The 19,209-nt window shown below is 50.5% G+C and overlaps 1 protein-coding gene across 1 annotated transcript; it reads left to right on the plus strand.

Annotated features, from left to right (window-relative positions):
* The first annotated feature begins 933 nt into the window (after positions 1-933).
* Positions 934-14,847, plus strand: LOC138102559 (serine/threonine-protein kinase PAK 3-like). Its single transcript, XM_069000272.1, has 14 exons — positions 934-955; positions 1,935-2,035; positions 4,546-4,680; positions 4,958-5,302; positions 5,727-5,894; positions 6,219-6,396; positions 8,432-8,495; positions 9,185-9,233; positions 10,011-10,123; positions 10,789-10,906; positions 11,724-11,823; positions 12,258-12,454; positions 14,103-14,240; positions 14,675-14,847. Exons 1-14 carry the CDS (start codon positions 934-936, stop codon positions 14,801-14,803), a joined length of 1,857 nt encoding a protein of 618 aa, XP_068856373.1. The 3' UTR covers positions 14,804-14,847.
* The last annotated feature ends 4,362 nt before the right edge of the window (positions 14,848-19,209 follow it).

The following is a 19,209-nucleotide window of genomic DNA, read 5'->3' on the forward strand; positions in this document are numbered from 1 at the left end:
CTTGGGGTACAGGCTGTAGGTGCTTGGGGCACTCTTTGAGTTACTCTTGGAGCCCTTGAACAACAGGGTTTGGCCCACGAGGGGACTTTGTGCTGCTTTGTGACAGAGGAGAACTTCCCAGGCTATTGTGTGTTTGCTGCAGGGAAGCTTGGGTTGCTTAGCATCAATTCCCAGACCAACGCAGAGCAGCTGCTTTGTGATGTCAGGGCATGGTTGCCACGTTGTGGTGCTGTCATCAGAAGGTTGCCTTGGTGCACAGAAGGTCTCAGTGTCAGAGCAGCTCTTGGGCTTGCTCAGAGCAGGAGCATCCTCCTGGTTGAGGCCTTGTCAGGGGGCAGCTGCACTCTGACAGGAGCCTTGTTTTTTCTTGTGTTAGAGCACAGTCTGCAAACTTGCACAGCAGGGCTAAAATCATGGAGGCATTTGCTGCTGCAGTTTGCACTGTGTATGGCATTGGTTATTCTGCCTATTACCTGACTAACCTGACACATGAGTAGAGGTTTTCCCTGGGTGTAACCCAACCTGGCTTGTGTAGGGCTTCCTGCTCTTTCTTAGTAACTGAGTTGATTTTGAAACAAAAAGACCATTAGGATGCCACTGCTTTGGTAAAGCTCCTGTCAACACGTTCAGCTCAAAAGAGGGTGTCTGTAGCCAGGGAGGTGCGGGCAGCATTTGCAAGGGAACGTGCAGGGGTTCCCTTCCCTCCACGGGAGAGTCTGTGGCAGCCGAGTCTGTCATTTCCTCAGGGGGCTGGGTCAAGCAGGACAACTTTGAAAAGGCAGCCTGGGAGGTGTTCTCAGAAGGCCTTCAAAGAACTCTGCAGTTGTGCCTGGAATTCAGGGAAAGCTTCTTTGTTTCTAAATTTTGTCATGAAAAGATTTGACTGTCTAACTCGACCCTTTAATGAGTGCTAAAATAGTGATTCTTTTTGCAATGAAGTGCAAACTCCCAAACAGTGAGTGTCTGCTCCTGAACCCCAGAGCTGCTCCTGGGCTGTTTCCCAGTCAAACTATGACATCTCAGGGGGGTTTGGGGGAAGGTTTTCTGGGCAACGGTTTTCAGTAACTTAATGGAATTAATGCATGCAACTTATTTTTTAAAAAAAGAACCTGAAGGAGAGGATAAAAAAGGCAGCTTTAGCTGTTGGGCAGAAGAGAAATATTGGGTGTTGAAGAACAATTTGCATTTTCTTGATCAAGTTTGTATTCATTTACTGGCAAAAGAGGCCAAAGCATAGGCACAACCAAGAATATTGTCCTGCTCTCTTGCTGGCTGTGTGGAAGAACTGTGTCTGCTGGAGGGCTGTTGTGAAAAGAAAACCCTCTCTGTTTGGGTGGACTTGTTCTGCGGGATTAACCAGCACAGACGGTTTTTTCACAGCATCTGGTTCATTTTCCCTTCCCACTGCAGGTCACATGATCCGTGTATTCGTCAGTCCTGATCCTGAGGTGAGTGAGACAGGAACTTTTGATGTTCCTGGTGTTTAAGAACTGTGTAGAAATCTGTGAGCTTGGCCTGTGGCAGTAGAGTAAGGAGGCTGAGCTGGGTGGGCAGAAAGAAAATCCATGTTCATGTCTGCAGCAGCAATAGCAAAGGCATCGCTGTGTAATAGCTGCTTTTGCATTTCAGAGCTGTCGCAGAACTAAAAGCCCAGCTTTGCAGAGAGAACGTTGCTTGCTGAGAGTAGCCAGGCTGCAATATCTAATTCAGAGCAATATGCAGTACTGTTGAATTAGCCCATTTTACTTTAGTTGGAGGCACTTGGAATCCCATTGCTATGCAAGGTTATGATTTCTCCTTAGTAGAGCTGGTTGTAGAGCTGAATAGAGATAAGGTTAGAAATGACATGTAACTGCCTGTCCCTCACACTCCTGCCTGTCCACAGAGCCCAGAACCAACCTCAGGCTCTCCTCTGGCTCCCTCTGCTCCTGGAGAAGAGGTTGAAGAGGCTGAAGAGGCTGAAGAGGCTGAAGAGGAGAAAAATGTCCAGAACTCTCCAGCTGTGGTCAGTCATGAATCTGAACGTCGTGAGCCGGTAAGTGGCAGTTGTGGTTGTGGCTGTCTTTAGAGGAAATCAGAGCTGCAAGTTTCTGAGCGGCCAGCACTTGCTGGTGGTGGCCGAGGATGCTGAGTGCTGGAGTCCTGGCAGGACCTAGCGATTCCCCCCAGCCAGTGAGAGCTGGAACACGGCCTTTGAGCTGTCATGTTCAGGCCCCAGCTTGCTGGGATTCCAAGAGGGGCAAACGTGAATCATGAAGGCTCCCCTGTCGCCAGAGGAGGGAGCGCTCCAAAGACACCGCTCTCAGCCTTGCCAGACACGTGGGGGACACGGTGGCCTGGAGAGCCATGTCCCACTGCACAGGCTGGCCAAGTAGCTGCTGGCACAAAAGCTGTTGATGTGAGCACACAAGTGCTTTGGGGTGGTTTGTCCACATGAGCTTCTTGGGTGGGCTGAGCTGGGAGTATTTCAGAGACACACTGGGGATGGGGAGCTGCTGCTTGAAGTCAGGGACTTTGGTGCCTTGGTTGCCAGGTTGTTCTCTGGCCTCTTCAGGCAGAGCAGTGAGGAGCAGAGCTGACAGGGGCTCTGAGTGCGCCTGTGTTTTTGCTTTTGATAAGCTGCAAAGAGATGGTTGTGTTGTCCCCGGACCTGTGTGGGGCCACTCTTCTCCCGTGTGGCAAAAGAAGCAAAGTGCGCAGTTGGGAGCCCTTCTTCCGTGGCAGAAGCCAGAGGCTGCCATGTTTCTGCAGATACTTTCTGTTGTGAAGTCTGTTTTTAAAACTGCATTTGAAAACTGCATTGGAGCCTAGAGTGGGGGCAAAGATGTTGCTCTGAAGTAGGTGGCACTTTCATCTTTTTGTTTGTTGGTTTGTTGGTTTTCTAGGAGGAGACTCCCTGTCTTTTCTTTCTCGGCAAACAAAGGTGCTTTTACTCAACCTTTCCTGGACTTTTCTAGCACTGGACGAGATTCTGCTAGAATTTTAGCTTGCAAGCTGGCGGTTCTGGAAGTTGCAGTATTTTTGCATGAGAACACGTAGTTTGGGGCAAGGAGATTGGTGCAGAAGGAGCTGTTCTGGTGTCCGGCCAGCCAGCAGGGCCTTGCACATCACTCTCAGGTTAACAGCGCCCGTGCCTTTTGGCAGCCCAGGGGAGCAGAATGTGTTGTATTCCAGGTATGGGAATTCAGCAGGAAATCCACACCCTTGCATTCCAGCTGGTCCTCTGAGGTCAGAGGGTCTGGGAGGGGCTCAGCTTCATTTCTGAAGTGCAGCCACTTTAACATCATCAGTCTGGTTGAGTCCAAGAGAAGAACTTGCCCCAGTACAGATGCACAAGGAGTGCAGTTCCCAGTGCAGTGCCCTGGGTCTGATCGCATTCTATAAGGCCCTTCCTGCTCCAGGTTCCCCAAGAGTGTGGTTTATTGAAGCAACAGGAGAGCAAGTTCAGGATTGCTGCTGATCAGGGCACTGGCTACCAAGTGTTGATGTGTGTAGTGAGGGAAAGCATAGCATAGGAAAAGAGAGATGATAACAGTGAGATCGATCTGTCTATCTATCTATCTATCTATCTATCTATTGATCTATCTATCGATCTGTTTATCTAAATGAAACTTCCTGGCTCTGCTCCAAGGCAATTGGAGGTGCAAAGCTCACCTAAAGACATCCTTTCAGGAGAGGAGGAGAGACATGTTCCATCAAGCGATCCCGAGCAGGCAGAGATGTTTCCCCCTCCAGAGATGGTTGTTTTTTCCCCTCAGAGGTGTTTTCCTCCCCCTGTTTATCCGTGAAAGTTTGGTCTGTCCTATGGGTGTGGAGCAATCCCATCCTCTAGGTGGGGTTTGGTGACTCTGGTCAAACATGCATTACAGGACACATGGTTTCCATCACTGGCATCCTGAAGGGTGTCTAAGTTAATTTGTTAATTGGGCCTTCTGAGGGTCTCTGTTACTGCCGGTCAGAATTCTCAGTTGACAAAAGAGGGAGGACAAGAAACACCTTGGTTCCCCTCCATATACTGAGGTGGCCATAGAGGCCCTCTGACCTCCATTGGAGGCTCTTTGTTCGCATCCTCATCTCCTGAATAATCCAGGATTTGTAACAAGAGTGTAGATGTCAGAAAGGCAGGAATGGCAGTGCAGGCCTGAAGAGAACATGAACTCCAGAAGTGTCTCTCACAAGGAGCAAGCTCCCACAGGAAGCCACCTGCAGAGCCAGGGTGGGGCTGTGGCACAGGGCTGGGTGTCAGTCACTTCTGAAAGACAAGCAGGACACGGCAGAAGAGGAGCGAGGTCCTCAGCAGAGCCTTGAGAAATGCCCCACGTTCCCTGTCAGATGCCTAAGAGTCTGTTGGAGCTTCAGTCCCAGATGGAGCCTGACTGTAGTGCCAGTGTCACTTTGGAATCTGTGCCTCCCCGTGGGCAGAGAAGGACCCGGGAGAGCAGCAGCACATTGCTTTGGGAATGTGCGAGCCCATCAGTCTCTGAGTCCTGCCCCACAAATATTTTATGGGAAGTTGAAAGCCATCTTCTCTTGCTTTCTGCGCAGCTCCTTCTAGAGAAAGAGCATGAGCAGATTGCTCTATCAGAGATGCCTTGCCAGACTCGGCGAGAGCTGTTCCCAGCCCGAGAGCAGCTGCAGCAGCTCAGGCAGCAGGTGGAAGAGGCACAAGAGAATGGCCAGGTGAGCCTGCCTAGCCAGGTGACAGAGTGAAGGGCAGGAACAGGGACATAAAACGGAGCTCTTGGGACTGAGGAGGCCAGGAGTCCCACAGGCACTGAAAGCACAGAGCCTTGTCATCTGCAGAGACCAGTGCTGGGACGGGAGGGTTCCAATGGAAGCAGAGCTGGGTAGGGAAGCAGAAGGGAGGGGCTAAATGAATGTGATTTTGAGGCTGAAAGAGGAAAAAGCTGAGCCTGATGGCAGCTGCCAGTCACTTGCTCTGCATTTGTGTGTACAGAACATCAAGGCAGAGCCACAAGCAGAGCTGCCCGAAGCCAAGAGTGACATCAAGGCAGCAAAGAGGAGGAGCAAGGAGGACATCAGAAGCATCCAAGAGGAGAAGAATCTCCATCAGCACAGGAGCGATCTACAAGAGCAGGTGAGTGTAAGAGCTGAAGCCACTCCACTTGTGAGACATCCTCTCTCTGCTTCTTTGCAGAACATCGACAAAGAGCTGCAGGCAGAGCTGCAGGAAACTGAGGCTAGGATCAAGGCAAGGGAGAAGAGGCTGGATGAAGGACTGAAAATCATCCGAGAGGAAATTAATCTTCTACTCCAAAAGCATGAGGCTCTAGAAAAGCGAGTGAGTGAAACAGAGAGAGCCGCTGCAGTCACCAAACTGGTGGTTTCTGCCCTTCTTGCTTTTCCTCTGCAGAGCAGCAGGCGGGTGGGGTGATGTCTCTGAGTGCCATCCTGCTGTGGTCTCTATCACAGCCACTCTGAAGGACACGTCCTGGGCTGCTGAATCTCAGCTGCTGCCCTGGACAGTGCGACTAGTCCTTTGGCCTTTTGGCCAGCAGTCATCCAAATGGATTCCTGCTGGCCTGTTCCTGCTCTCCTTGTTTCTTGAGGTGTTTTTGCAGGTCAGCTTGGTGACCCTGATGGATCTTGAAACAAGCTGTCTGTATCCCTTGTGAACCTGTTCTTTCCCTTTCCTCACAGTCGCTGACCCACGGCTGACAGGGATAAGCTGTAGTGTCTGACTGCTTTGTTGTGTTTGACTTGAGGTGGAAGTGTGGACATCTCAGCTGGCAGCCTGCAAAGACTTCCAGCAAGTGATTGGCCACAAAGAGCCCCAAGGCTGGCGTGGGGCACAGGAACTGTCCCAGCCGGACCTGCTGCAGCTTGAGCCCGTCCCGAAGATGGTGGAGGAAAAGAGGACTCCATGGGAGGAGGTAGAACATTAGAACAAGGAGATGCAAGTGTGTCCATAGCCCTTGGAGGGGGAAAAGAGTGCTTGGGAGGAAGTGGAATAGTCATTGCAGCAGTCATCCTTCAGAAAATCCATGAGAATGTTACAGGAATCTGGCCATGAACTCAAGTAAAATCAGCCTTTGGTTTTGACCCATCCGGTTTGAGAAGTGGACATGCAAAAAAATCCATTTTAAGAGCCCTGCATGTGGCTGACAGCATCTTCCTCTGGGCCTGCATTTGAAATGGGATCCCAGGGCAATCTCTGCGAGCCAGACTTTCTGACACAACCTCATTTCTTGTCTCAGATCTACACAGGCTCTCGCATGGAACCTGCTCCTGCAGCAGCAGCAGCAGCAGCATTGTCTAAAGGAGCCTTTGCACCCCAGCCTGAGAAGTGGAGCCCGGGCAGTTTGCTCAGCTCCAACAGCGACACAGCTTCTTCCCATCAACAGGAGATGGAGGATGACCTCCTGGAGCTACTGAGTACGTCTTGTGTATTTCTTGTGTGAGGGACAGTGTATTGTGTGCATGTGTCAGCATAGCTGTGCCAAATGTTGCTCCGCAGTTTGGTGTCACAGGGACATTTAGGACTCCTCACAGGAAGTGCTGTGCTCCGAGGCAGCGAGGGAGTGCTCTGGGTGTTCCTGCTGCCTCTGAGCACAGCTCAGACTGCCTTGGCTTTGCCTGAGCTTCCCTCTCTGCTGAAGGCAGAAGCAGGGATTGTTCCTGCATCAGCTGTGACCTAGCAAATGATCTAGGCAAGTCCTCTGTGCTAGTGGCCAAACTGAACGGAATATTTGGCTTCCTAAATTCTCCTTAGACTCCTGATTTCTCAGCATTCATCAGAGCAAAAGACCTTCGCAGAAATTGTTTGGTTTTGGGGTTTTGTCTTTTGGTGGGTTTGTAAGGATTTTGGTTGGTGGTTTGTTGTTTTGGGGTTTTTTTGTGTTTGGTTTGGTTTGAGCCTTTTTTTTTTTTTTTTGGTGAAGTTGTTTTTTCTCCATCCTGAAGGAGCTCTTCTTCCTCATGTGTCTTATTGGTGTAATTTTGATGACTGTTACTATTACCACTACTACATCTACAGTTGGTTTTTATGACAATGCAACATTTTTGCCAATGACCACTTCTTTGAAAAAACATCAAGTGACAGCACAAATTGAGAGCAAGAGGTGTTTTCCACATGTCCCCAAAGAAAAAGCAGATACTTTATAACAATCCCTATTTAATATCCTAGTTTCATGCTTATAAGGATGTGTCCAAGAGACACATTGATGTGGCGTGGTCAGGTAAAACTGCACTGCAGGCATTTCTCAGGAGTGAGCCTCCAGCCCATCCACTGTCTATCCCTCAGATCCGTGGCACTTTTTCATCCCTGATTCCCAATCATTCCCGTGACTGTTAGAATGCCACCCGTTGGCCCAAGCCCTGCACAGCTCACTCTCTAGGAAAACACATGAAGCCCTTTGTGATTCTGCAGCACAGCCCATTGAATCTGCTTCCTGCCCATAACAGCTGCCAGTGCTGTGCTCTCAGGTAAGACCTGGGGGGGGCTGAGAACAGAGCCCAGTTGACTCTGTGTCTACCATCACCTGTTGGGACAAGAAGGGCATTGATGTGCACCTCGGTGTGTCTGATCTCAAAGCCAATCCTCTTGTGTCCTGAAAGGGGGCAAGAGCTTGGAACAGGGCTCGGTCTGGCTGTGGCTTCTTCCCAGTGCTTGTCAGTGCTCATCCTTGGGCCTTCCCAGCCCTGCTGTGGTACCTGCCCTGCCCCTGACGGCCGCTGCGACTGCAGAGGCTGGAGCCTTCCTCAGCTGAGAGAGTCCTGCTGCTGCCCGGCCGCTGCAGCGCGGAGCTGCCGGGAGGCAGCAGCCCCTCGTCTGGGCCGGCTTCTGCATGGCACGGCCTGGACTCACGAGAGGCTCAGCATCTCCTCTGGGCAGCTGTCCGTGCCACGCCGGCGCCCGAGGAGCACTGCTGTCCTTGCTGCCCGTGGCCGCTGTGCCGAGCTGGGAAGGCGGGGACGTGTGCGGAGCTGAGAGGGCGAGTCCAATGCCAGCGACTGATCCGCGCAGTCAGGGGGAAGACAAGCAGTGTGGTTCTTCACATGGGACACGGGCAAGGGCATCTTTGAACTCAGCCTGCCCATAACGGCTGAGCATCCTGATGCGGAAAGCCCCGTTGGTATTGGTCACAACGTGAGCTGCTCTGGTTTACAAAAAGAAAGGCATTCTTTTGGCAAGATGCCCTCCTCTCCTGCGAATGCATCTCTCTGTGCTTTGTTTCCTCTCAAGAGATCTCTTCAGAGGACTGTAGAAAATCAGTCTCAGTGCTGGCCATCTGTGCTGCAGAGCTGCCTGGCTTGTTGCTGTTGCTGTTGTGGTTCTTGTCGCTGTTGTTGTTGTTACCCAGATGACCACAAAAGGCTCAGAGCCCCAGAGAGTGGGGCTGCCTTTTGTATCTCCTGGAAGGTGGCATGTCTGCTTTCAAGTGAGCATCTTGCACTTTGTTTCCCTCAGGGAAAATGGTGAGCATGGAAAATCCGGTGATGAAATACACTGAACTGGAAAATATCGGCAGCGGGTGAGTCCAACCACAGTTTCTTCTACAAAACCATGGGCCAGCTGTTCTGCTGGTGGAATATCTATCAAGTGTCAAGTCAGGCAAGCTGCAAACATGTTCAGACACTGGGCTTAGATTGGCCCATCTCTCAGTGCTGGTCAGAATTTGTAAGTGTGGTCAGAAGGCATTGTCAAAGACATCTCCACGCTGCCACGGTCTTGCCTGCAGCAAGGAACAGGAGCTGGAAGATCTCCTGTCTCTCAAGTGTGGGACAGCTGTGTGTTAATTTCCTTAGCATTTTTGTATGTCTCAAAATCATCCGGCCACACTAATGAAAGGAGAATCTTGCTTGCCTGAAAGAGCAGCCTAGCCCCTGGTAGCTGTCAGATAACAGTTCTCAGGAACAGTTCTTTCCAAGAGGTTGCTGAAGGAAATACTCGGTGGTCAGGATTAGAACCACACAGTTTAGAAACGGAAACTCAAGATGAAAGAATAAGCTCTCTTTTTGAGCTGAGGCACTAAAGCCCAAAGCTTCAGGAACAGGCCCAGTGCCCATGCACTGGAGAGGAAAATGCATCATGTGCCCTCTGGCAGAGCCCTCATGCCTCCTGCAGGTTTTAGGCACTTAGAGCAGAGATCTCCTGTCCGGGCTGGCTTTCACGCCAAGATCTAAACAGCTTCTCCTTTCTTTGCTGCTGTTTTGTTTCTAGGGGTTTCGGAGAAGTTTGCAGAGCATTCGACAATGCCACAGGAGGAGAGGTAAATGTCAACAGTCCCTGCAGATTCTGCAGCTCTTGAGGGCTTTCCCCTCTGGTGTGAGTTGTGGCTGGAGCTTTGGGTCACCGGGAGAGCTGTGCTGCAAAGGCACAAGAAGCACAGACTGGTGCCAGCCTGCAAAATACATTTGGGACAGTCGTTGTCCTTCTCAGCTGCCAGAAGGAAGGCAAAGAGAGCAGTGGTTCCTTTTGGAGAAGGAAATGCTCACTCACTCTCAGTGGCTAAAACAAAGGTGGTGCCTTAGAGCATCTCACTGCTTTCTTGTGGCTACAGCTTCAGAGTCCTGAATTCTCATTTCTGGCTGCCAGCAAATACATCTGAACCTTACTGGTAGTTCCTTAGCAACCTGCAGTGCTGCACTTGGGAACTGCACGTAGGGAGGGATCTGCAAGGCGTCCCTAAGAGCCCTAAGCCCTGCTTATAGCCCAGGATGTATCCATAGAGTAGCAAGGCTTGGATTACTTCTCTGGATCCCAGGCAGAGCAGCAGAGGGTGTGGGCAGAGCTTTGTGGGTGATAGTTGAGACACCATTGTTACCAAGTGGACAAGGCAAAACGTCAGTGGCCATGTGTCCTGTTTCTGGCCCACAAGGGAGCGGAGAAATGGGCTGTTGGAATGTCAGTTCCTAATTACTCCAGTGTCTAATCACAAGGCACTTTGGCACAGCTCAGCTGTGTCATTCCAAAATCACTCGCTCCATGTGTGTTGTGGTCTCGTGCCACCAACTTCTCAAGGTACTGATTGTCATTGTCATTTTAGGTGGCCATAAAGAAAAGTAGTCTGCAAGGACTGAGGAGGAAGGAAGTAACTGTCAATGAACTCATGATCATGAAGATGAATAGGAATCCCAACCTGGTCAACTATTTAGACAGGTGAGTGGTCGTGGTCTTATCCCATGAATGTTTGTTTACCTACTGCAAGCATGAGAGGTCAAAAACCAACTTTGGTCTGTGGCAGAAAATAGAGCTGTTAATTACTGATCAATTATTATTTCTCTTCTCATCTCCAATGGATGGGAAGAGAGTGCATTTTGTCTGCATTAGTCTTCCCTGGCACACATCGTTTGACAATTCTTCAAAAGCCTGCACCAGTGCTATCTTACTAAGTCAATACCCTCTAAGTTCACTGCCACCACGTTGTCTTGGGGCTTGATTTTTCTCAAGAGTCTTAAATGCTGATGAACCATCCGAGAGAGGATTTCCCTTGGACTGCAGCCCCTCTTTTCCATTGCTGTGCATGCCAGGAAGACTAGATGCTTTTTTTCCATAAACACCATGTGTGACAGCTTTTTATCTGGGCTGTTAGTAAACTGTGTTTTTCACTTGCTGGCCATCTAAGACATCTCCTTTTTCACAGCTGTGCCTTTCTCCTTGACACAGCACAGACCGCAATCACTGCACAGCCTAGAGGGAACGTCTATTCCTTTGAGTCTGTCCTCGTTTCAAAGGGACCTGGAAACAAGAATCAATCGTTGTCTTTTCCAAACAGTGGCGTAGCCATGCACGTTCATCTCCATGGCCTCATTTCCTTCTTTCAGCTACCTTGTGGATGATGAAGTCTGGCTGGTGATGGAGTACATGGATGGAGGCACTCTGACTGATGCCATCTATGAGATGTACATATCTGAAGATGAGATGGCAGCCGTCAGTCGGGAGGTCAGGGATCCCACCTGTGCTTCCGAGGGCTTGGGCAGGATTGTCTGGGAAACAGGGGCTGAGAACTGGAGGGATTCCATGTGCCAAACTTTGCTTCTGTGTGGCTGCTATGCTATGGGGAAGCGGGGGAACTGCGTGGCAGTGTGCCTGCACTCCCTGTACTCTGTTCTTGTACTCTTATCTCCTGCTGTTGCATTCTCACTCTGTCTCTTGTATTTGTAGTTGCTGTTCTCCACCTTGCCTCTCTGAATGCTTGCCTGGAGCCTGTCTGCACGGCATTCCTTGCCTGTAAAAGCAAAGGTGCTGGTAGCAGAATTGGAAACTAATGGTAAAAGGGACTCATTTCTCAGAGTCCTCAGCTGAAAAGGGTAATAGTGCACCCAAAATGCTGTTTGCTTCTGAAAGGCGACTCATGTGATACTTCCAAGTCTGTGCTGAGGCCAGCAAGAAAACCTTTGCCATGCAGCCTCCCACCCAAAAGTGAGCCGCTTCACAGCAAAGGGAGGGACTCTTTCTTTCTTGGCAAAGCCTTGCTTGTCCTCTGGATGAAGAAAGCACATCCACTGCAGCAGCAGTCATTCTGGCTGCTTTGCAGAGGACAGTCTAGAACAGCAATTCCCGTTGGCTCTCTCAAAAGCTGACGTGCCTTCCCTTAGAAAGGTAGTGTTGGAGCAGCAAGCTCTTCCTCTCAATGGCTCTGTGTTCTGCCATTGCACTCTATTCCCCTGGAAATGGAATCTTTTAGAGCTGTTTCCTTTCTTGTGGGCTCAAATCACACCACTCATTTTTATCCTCCTGTCTCTGTTTTCTCTCTCAGTGCCTGCAAGGACTGGATTTTCTTCACTCAAACCATGTCATCCATCGAGATGTGAAGAGCAGCAACATCCTTCTCAGAACTGACGGCTCTGTCAAGCTGGGTTGGTATATTCTTGGCCAGGCAGAGCGTTCCGGGCATGTGGGGTTTGGGGCTGCTTTTGAGTGACTGCCAGTTCCCCCAAAGTGGTGCTGCTGGCAGTGCAGGGACCCCTGCAGCGAGCTGAAGGCACAGTTGCAACGTGCACAGAGGTATGGCGAGGAAAAAGCCGTCCAGAGTGGCACTGGTTTGGGTCTGTGTGTGTCCCTTCCAGAGGGAGGGAGCTACAATCTAAAGGTTCCAGGGAATAAAAGCCACTTCTGGGGGCAGGATTAAAAAATTTAAAAAGCAGCCACTTCCGTGTTTCCTTGGCTAAAGTCCTGAGGAAACAGAGCAGGGACGGATTTCCAGGAGATTCAACAGCGCTTTCTCAGACTTACAGTGGGGAGTTCTTTTGCTTGGTTTCCTAATTGTACAGAACTTTTTTGTTCTCCTCAGCTGATTTTGGCCTCTCTGCTCAGCTCACCCCTGAGCAGAATCTAAGGAGCTCAGTGGTCGGGACGCCTTGGTGGATGGCGCCTGAGGTTGTGCTAGGTCAACCATATGGCCCCAAAGTGGACATATGGTCTCTTGGAATTGTGGGATTCGAAATGGTGGAACGAGAAGCTCCTCACTGGAATGAAAGTCCTACCTCGGTAAGGAGCAAATACTCACTGATCCCTCTGTCTTTTTCACCTATCCTGTGTTCTGTCCTCCATCAGACAAAATCCCATTGCCGTCTGCTGGCACTGCTTCCACCAAGGTCCCCTTCTAAAAATGGCCCTGCAGCACATCAGCATCTGCTGTAGTTTTGGTTGCATCGGTGGGGGAACTCAGGCCCTACCACATGCAAACACTCTCCATTCTCAGGCAACACTTTCCTTTGGGTTTTAAGTTGTTCCAGCTCGTCTGTCTGTGTAGAGGTCTCTAATAACACAAAACACACATCTCAGAGCTGGTGTTACATTTCCAGAAAAGAAGGAAAGAAACCCAAACCAACAAAGTTTCTAAAACAGTGGTTTTCTAGAGAAGAACTGCACTCCCTGTACGGTTTCTTGGCACTTGCCTAAAACCTGGGCATGAGGGTGTAAAGGCCACATAGTGTCTTCTGCTTCTTGTGCAGTGTTGCTGAAACACTTAGTGACCATATTTCTGTCATAGCCCAAGCCACGTTCTCCACGTGACCAAGCTGCAGCCTGGTGACACGGAGAGCCTGCCAAAACCTCCCATTTGTTACCTGGCACTTTCTGGGATGGGCACATCTTTAATGCATTGACTTGAGTATCCAGAAAAGCAGAGGGCTACCATAGGGATAGCATTTCTCCTTCTGCTGATTTGACCACGAAAAGTTTTTCTTTTGCCACATCAGAGAAGCTGGAACTTGCAGACTGCTGCGAGACAGAGCTGCAGGTGGCTCCTGTGTGCCCAAACAGGCATTTTCATCCCAATACGTTTCTGCATGCATCTTAACGTGTCTGTGTTGAATGCGAGGTTCCAAATGTTTCTTTCCTTACCTGAGCAATAACTCCCTTTTCTATAATAATACTTGAAAACAGTTAGAGCAAAGTCCCTCTTCCAAACTGCCTGTCAAGCTGGTGGGAATCTTCAGAGAAGCAAAACGTGCTTTTGCTGATGTAGTTGCCCCTAACTAGGTCAGCCAATCAAATCAGCTGCCGAGGCAAGCTCCGCTGGATGCTGGAAAAGCTGTGGCTGCTTTGGGGTTTGGGTTTTTTGTTGGTATAGGAAAGTCATGTCTGCCTCTCTGCCAAGGCAGAAATTGCCACTGCAGAGTTGAGCTTAAACAAGGGGCTCTGGGAGAGCATTTACAGACTTGAAACTGATGCCTGGAGTGGCTACCTAAAACCAGAGACTAGACAAGAATAAGAGAATCAAAATAGGTATTTATTTGAACGGCCTTCAAAGATACAGCCTGGGCAGTCAAAAGGCTACATCCAAGATGGACCCTGGGTCATGAGTTCTTCACAGTTTTGTAAGCTTGGTCCATTTCCATAGCAGGGTTAATTCTCCAATTATGAGCCCAGTAATGATGTAATTAGCCCAAGTTTGCCCCTCTTCAGAGGCTTTGAGTTCACACATTTTGGGCCCTGGGACAATCGGAGTGTCCTTGGAGAGCAAACCTAGAGAGGCTTTGTTATGTCTAACTAGCACGAGAGAACAGTAGCTAACAGGCCACACAAAACTTCCGAGCTACACACTAGGCAGTACAGGACTTGAAAAATAGAAAAGTTAAAACCTAAGGCATCAAAAGAAGCAGGTGGAGTCTTGTGTTTCCTTTTTCTCCAGGCTGAACTCCTGATAGCCACAGGAGGGACCCCACAGCTGCGGCAGCCCAACCTGTTCTCGGCTTCTCTGCGTCACTTCCTGAACTGCTGCCTGCAGAAAAACGAGGAGCGGCGCTGGTCTGCCAAGGAGCTCCTGCAGGTAAAATGCAAAGGGGCTGCAGGTCAAACAGTGTCCGAGGATGGGCTCCTCCTCCACTGAAGCCCAAGGCATCAGATGAGCCCCCTTCCTCCTCATCTCCACTCTTGGTGCTTTCCAAATGAAAATGGTGAGGAATCCTGGGCTGGGCTGGCAGGGACCTGTAAAGGCCATCTGATCCATGTGGTGTGCAATGAGCAGGGATATCTTGAAAGAGATCAGGCTGCTCAGAGCCCCTTCCCACCTGACCTGGAATGTTTCCAGGGAAGGGACACTTACCAGCTCTCAGGACAACCTGTGCCACTGTTGCACTATGCTCCTTAGACCTACTCAGAGTAAATCCCCTTTTCATTTAAAAATATTACCCCTGCCTTTGAAGCACTGAGCTTGGAAAGTCATGGTTCATTGTTCTTGGTTGGTTTTTTTCCTTTGGGCAGCATCCATTTGTAACATCAGCCAAGCCTGCATCCAGCCTGGTGCCACTGATCCAGTCACTGAAGAAGTGGAAGGAGGAGGAGAAAAGATTGCAGTGGCAATCCATCCATTCAGGACTATTTTCTCCATGACCAGCTTAGATGAGGATTGTAGAGTAGGATTGTAGAGTAGGATTGCAGAGTAGGATTGCAGAGTAGGATTGTAGAGTAGGATTCTAAATAAATAAAGTTTCTGAAACCCCAACTCATCTGTAAGATTCCTTTCTTTCTCACCTTGTGATTTAGCTCAACTTTTCCTTCTCAATTGTCCATTGTTTCTTAAAGGTGGAAAGAGACACTTATGGCTTCTTTGGTATGGTTTGTCAGTGGGGCAGGCTCTTCTTCATTCATCCTCTCCAGACCACACTGCCTTTGCAATACGGCACACTGGCCGGTTTTTGTCCAGCCATTGTGCTTGTAGTTGAGGCAGAAAGGGCAATGGCATTTGCAGGCAAAAGCAGAGGAGGAGTTGTGCAGCCAAGACATCCTGTGCAGATGCAGGTGTTGAGCTGTGACTCGAGAGCACTGGGGTTCCTGCCACTTGGATTTGTATCCCTAAGTGCAATCTCTTTGGCTCAGGGAGAGTCTTGCTCAGCTGAGAAAGCAGAAAGCTCAGCGAGGGTGCTCTGAAAGGTCTCGTCTGAGGCAGAGCTGTCAGCGAGCGTGAGGTGAGAGCGGCCCGGCCTTGCCCAGGCTGGAGCCCCAGCAGAGCCCACGCAGAGCCCAGAGCAGCCTGAGGCTGGGCAGAGGCAGGCTGGCAGGAGGCCCTTGGAGCTGCAAGAGGCAGCAGCCTGGCACTGGGTGCCTCTTCCTGGGAGCGGGCACATGGTCCCATCTCAGAGCCAAAGCGGCAGCTGGCTGCTGCCGAGGGAAGCGTAGCCGTGCTGGGCACAGCGCAGACTGGTGCCATTGGCCGTCTGGAGGCGGCCCAGGAGGAGAGAAAGGCAAAAGGCAGCCGAGGGCTGGTGCCCCGGCTGAGGATTGCTACTCTTCTGCCGGCTGCCCTGGAAGTCCTGGGAAAGGTTAGCAGTGTGTGCAGCAGCCTGGGCACAGCGGGAGGGAGCCGGGCTGCTCCGCAGGCTCGAGCACGGGGCAGCGTCCTTCAGGCACGGCACTTCTGCCAGGGGCACCGAGGCCAACGGGAGGCAGCGACAGCTCGTCAGGTCAGATCTGCAGGAGCCAGTGCCTCACACAGCTCGGGGAGGAAGCGCCTGCAATCCTGCAGTTCTGCACTGAGTCAGAGCAAAGGTGTGGAATGCAGAGCGTTCTGCAGAAATATTCGGGACCACCAGGCCAGCCTGCTTTGTGCTCTCCAGGGCACAGCAAGCAGTGCACCATGCAGCTCTGAGTTGCTGGCAGAGAGGTGTTAAAAAGGAACTCACTTTTGGATACAATTAAATGGTAACAAAGTCGTCGAAGCAAAGGAAAACTGCTTATGAGTAACGATTCCGTTGAGCCGGGTGTGTGCCTCCCTCCCCGAGAGCTCAACACACCCCCCCTCTAAGAAAATGGCTGCTTTTTAGACCCTTTCCCAGCCGGGACGGTCCCTGTCCCCTTTCCCAATGGGTGGGTACTAAGAAACTTAGGTGCTCTCCTGACCACCTTCTTTTCTGTCCCCTCCCCTCTCATCCTACTTCCTTTTTAGTCAGGTCTTCAACCCTGCCCCTCTCCCAGCTCACAGCAACACCCAGCAATTTAACTAGAACAGCTCCAAACCATAAATCCAACATACATCCAACAACTTTCATTCTTTGACCTAAACCCCTTTTGGCTGCAGCAAAATATTACTTCCTCTCTCAGAGGGAATTGGGGATGTGCCTGAGGCTTGTGCTTGAGTAGTGAACTGATTTGGAAGGGAGCAGAAGGCTTTCAGTAGGCAATTTGTGTTTTCTTTATTACTTTGGGAAAGAAAGATGCAATGTGGCTTCACGCAGCAAAAGCACTTGCAGGGTGCAGTGACGAAATGTTGTGTTCAATTCCCAGGGAAGGAAGGTGTAAATGACCATCAGAGGAGAATTTGAGGAATGGGTGTTACGGGTTCAGGAGGACGCCCATGCCCAGAGAACTCAAGACCCAGTTAGAATTGCAAAGCAAATGAATTTTAGTAGTCACGTTAGCAAGAAATACATACCGGCGCCTGGCTGCTGGAAAAGCCACCGAGCAGGAGAAGGAGATAGAGCATGGCTCCTGAGTGGGAGGGGCAGAAGGGCAGGACTCCTTCAGGGCATCCCCTGGATAAAAATGGCGTGCGTCATGTCGTCCTCTCCCCTCCACCCCAGGAGCACACCTTATATCTCCTCCTCAGGAGTGGCCAGTTTCAACATCATTTCGTCCAGGGCCAGCTTACGAGATGAGGTCACATTGGCCCATGATCATACTCCATGCCAACAATGGCTCCATTATGTATTGTTTCTCCTTTCCCAGGATGAGTTCCACCAGGTGACCGATACCTAGTTTCATTTCTAGAAGTTAGTCCCACTAACTAACAATACAGTCGTCTTCTGCATTATCTTGTCGATGTGCAACACTGCGGACCAAACATGTCAGGCCTCAGATCTGTCTCCTATCCCTGACACATGGGGATGTTCCCCAAATGACCACCAGAGACCCTCAGGACACCCCTACTCTCACATCAAGAACTTCTGACAAGTGGTTTAAATATGTCAAATAGTTTGAAGTCATGTTTAGCCTGTGAGTTTCAGCAAAGTAATGAGTGTGTCTTAGTTCCATGGGTAGAAGCTAGTAAGTGAGATTGCTGGGTGTGCACGTGTTAGGGAAGTGATTCCCCATGCACCCAGCGCTGAAATCAAGTGACGCCTCCTTTCTAACGCTGAGCTGGCAGCAGGGATGGATCCCTGCTTGGTAACCTTTCATTGTGGTCACTTATATTGAACAGTAAAAAAGGTTGAAATGAAATATTTCAAGCCGTTTCCCCCTGGTTTCCCTTTTCTGGGGGCCAAGCTCTGTGCCCCAGGTGGCCTGGGTGTGTGCAGAGAAATGCAGCCCCCACAAAGCCCTTGGTTTTCCCACAAGTCATCATCACTCCTTCCCAGGTGCGCCCAGCTCTGGCAGGAGAGAGAGAGCCCACGGCGCAGTGGGCACCGTGCCCTCCCAGCCGGGGCTCTCTGGCACAGAGCAGCAGCAGCGCCAGCACCTTTCAACCCGCTCCTGGCCTTGGCTTCAGCCGGGAGCCAGAAGCCTCTGGAAATCAGCACTGCCAGTTGCATTCCCAGCTTGGAGCAGCTCCTGCGGGTGGGCAAATCCTGCCCGTTCGACTGCTTCCATAGAGGACGAAAGGCAGAGGCAGAGATGTACCTACAGAGGGGACCAGGGCGTGTCCAATAAAAGTGCAAATGTGTGGGGAGATTTGTTAGGAATTATTACAGCTGTCATGCAATTAGTGCCTTCTCTCCTGGATCTGTGCAATGCTTTGGGCCATTTTCTTGGTCTAGTTTCCTTTGCTTTGGTCCCATCTCAGTGTTCACTTGGGGTACAGGCTGTAGGTGCTTGGGGCACTCTTTGAGTTACTCTTGGAGCCCTTGAACAACAGGGTTTGGCCCACGAGGGGACTTTGTGCTGCTTTGTGACAGAGGAGAACTTCCTAGGCTATTGTGTGTTTGCTGCAGGGAAGCTTGGGTTGCTTAGCATCAATTCCCAGACCAACGCAGAGCAGCTGCTTTGTGATGTCAGGGCATGGTTGCCACGTTGTGGTGCTGTCATCAGAAGGTTGCCTTGGTGCACAGAAGGTCTCAGTGTCAGAGCAGCTCTTGGGCTTGCTCAGAGCAGGAGCATCCTCCTGGTTGAGGCCTTGTCAGGGGGCAGCTGCACTCTGACAGGAGCCTTGTTTTTTCTTGTGTTAGAGCACAGTCTGCAAACTTGCACAGCAGGGCTAAAATCATGGAGGCATTTGCTGCTGCAGTTTGCACTGTGTATGGCATTGGTTATTCTGCCTATTACCTGACTAACCTGACACGTGAGTAGAGGTTTTCCCTGGGTGTAACCCAACCTGGCTTGTGTAGGGCTTCCTGCTCTTTCTTAGTAACTGAGTTGATTTTGAAACAAAAAGACCATTAGGATGCCACTGCTTTGGTAAAGCTCCTGTCAACACGTTCAGCTCAAAAGAGGGTGTCTGTAGCCAGGGAGGTGCGGGCAGCATTTGCAAGGGAACGTGCAGGGGTTCCCTTCCCTCCACGGGAGAGTCGCCGAGTCTGTCATTTCCTCAGGGTGCTGGGTGAAGCAGGACAACTTTGAAAAGGCAGCCTGGGAGGTGTTCTCAGAAGGCCTTCAAAGAACTCTGCAGTTCTGCCTGGAATTCAGGGAAAGCTTCTTTGTTTCTAAATTTTGTCATGAAAAGATTTGACTGTCTAACTCGACCCTTTAATGAGTGCTAAAATAGTGATTCTTTTTGCAATGAAGTGCAAACTCCCAAACAGTGAGTGTCTGCTCTTGAACCCCAGAGCTGCTCCTGGGCTGTTTCACAGTAGAACTATGACATCTCA

This window comes from Aphelocoma coerulescens, unplaced genomic scaffold, assembly GCF_041296385.1.
Source record: "Aphelocoma coerulescens isolate FSJ_1873_10779 unplaced genomic scaffold, UR_Acoe_1.0 HiC_scaffold_87, whole genome shotgun sequence".
NCBI lineage: Eukaryota > Metazoa > Chordata > Aves > Passeriformes > Corvidae > Aphelocoma > Aphelocoma coerulescens.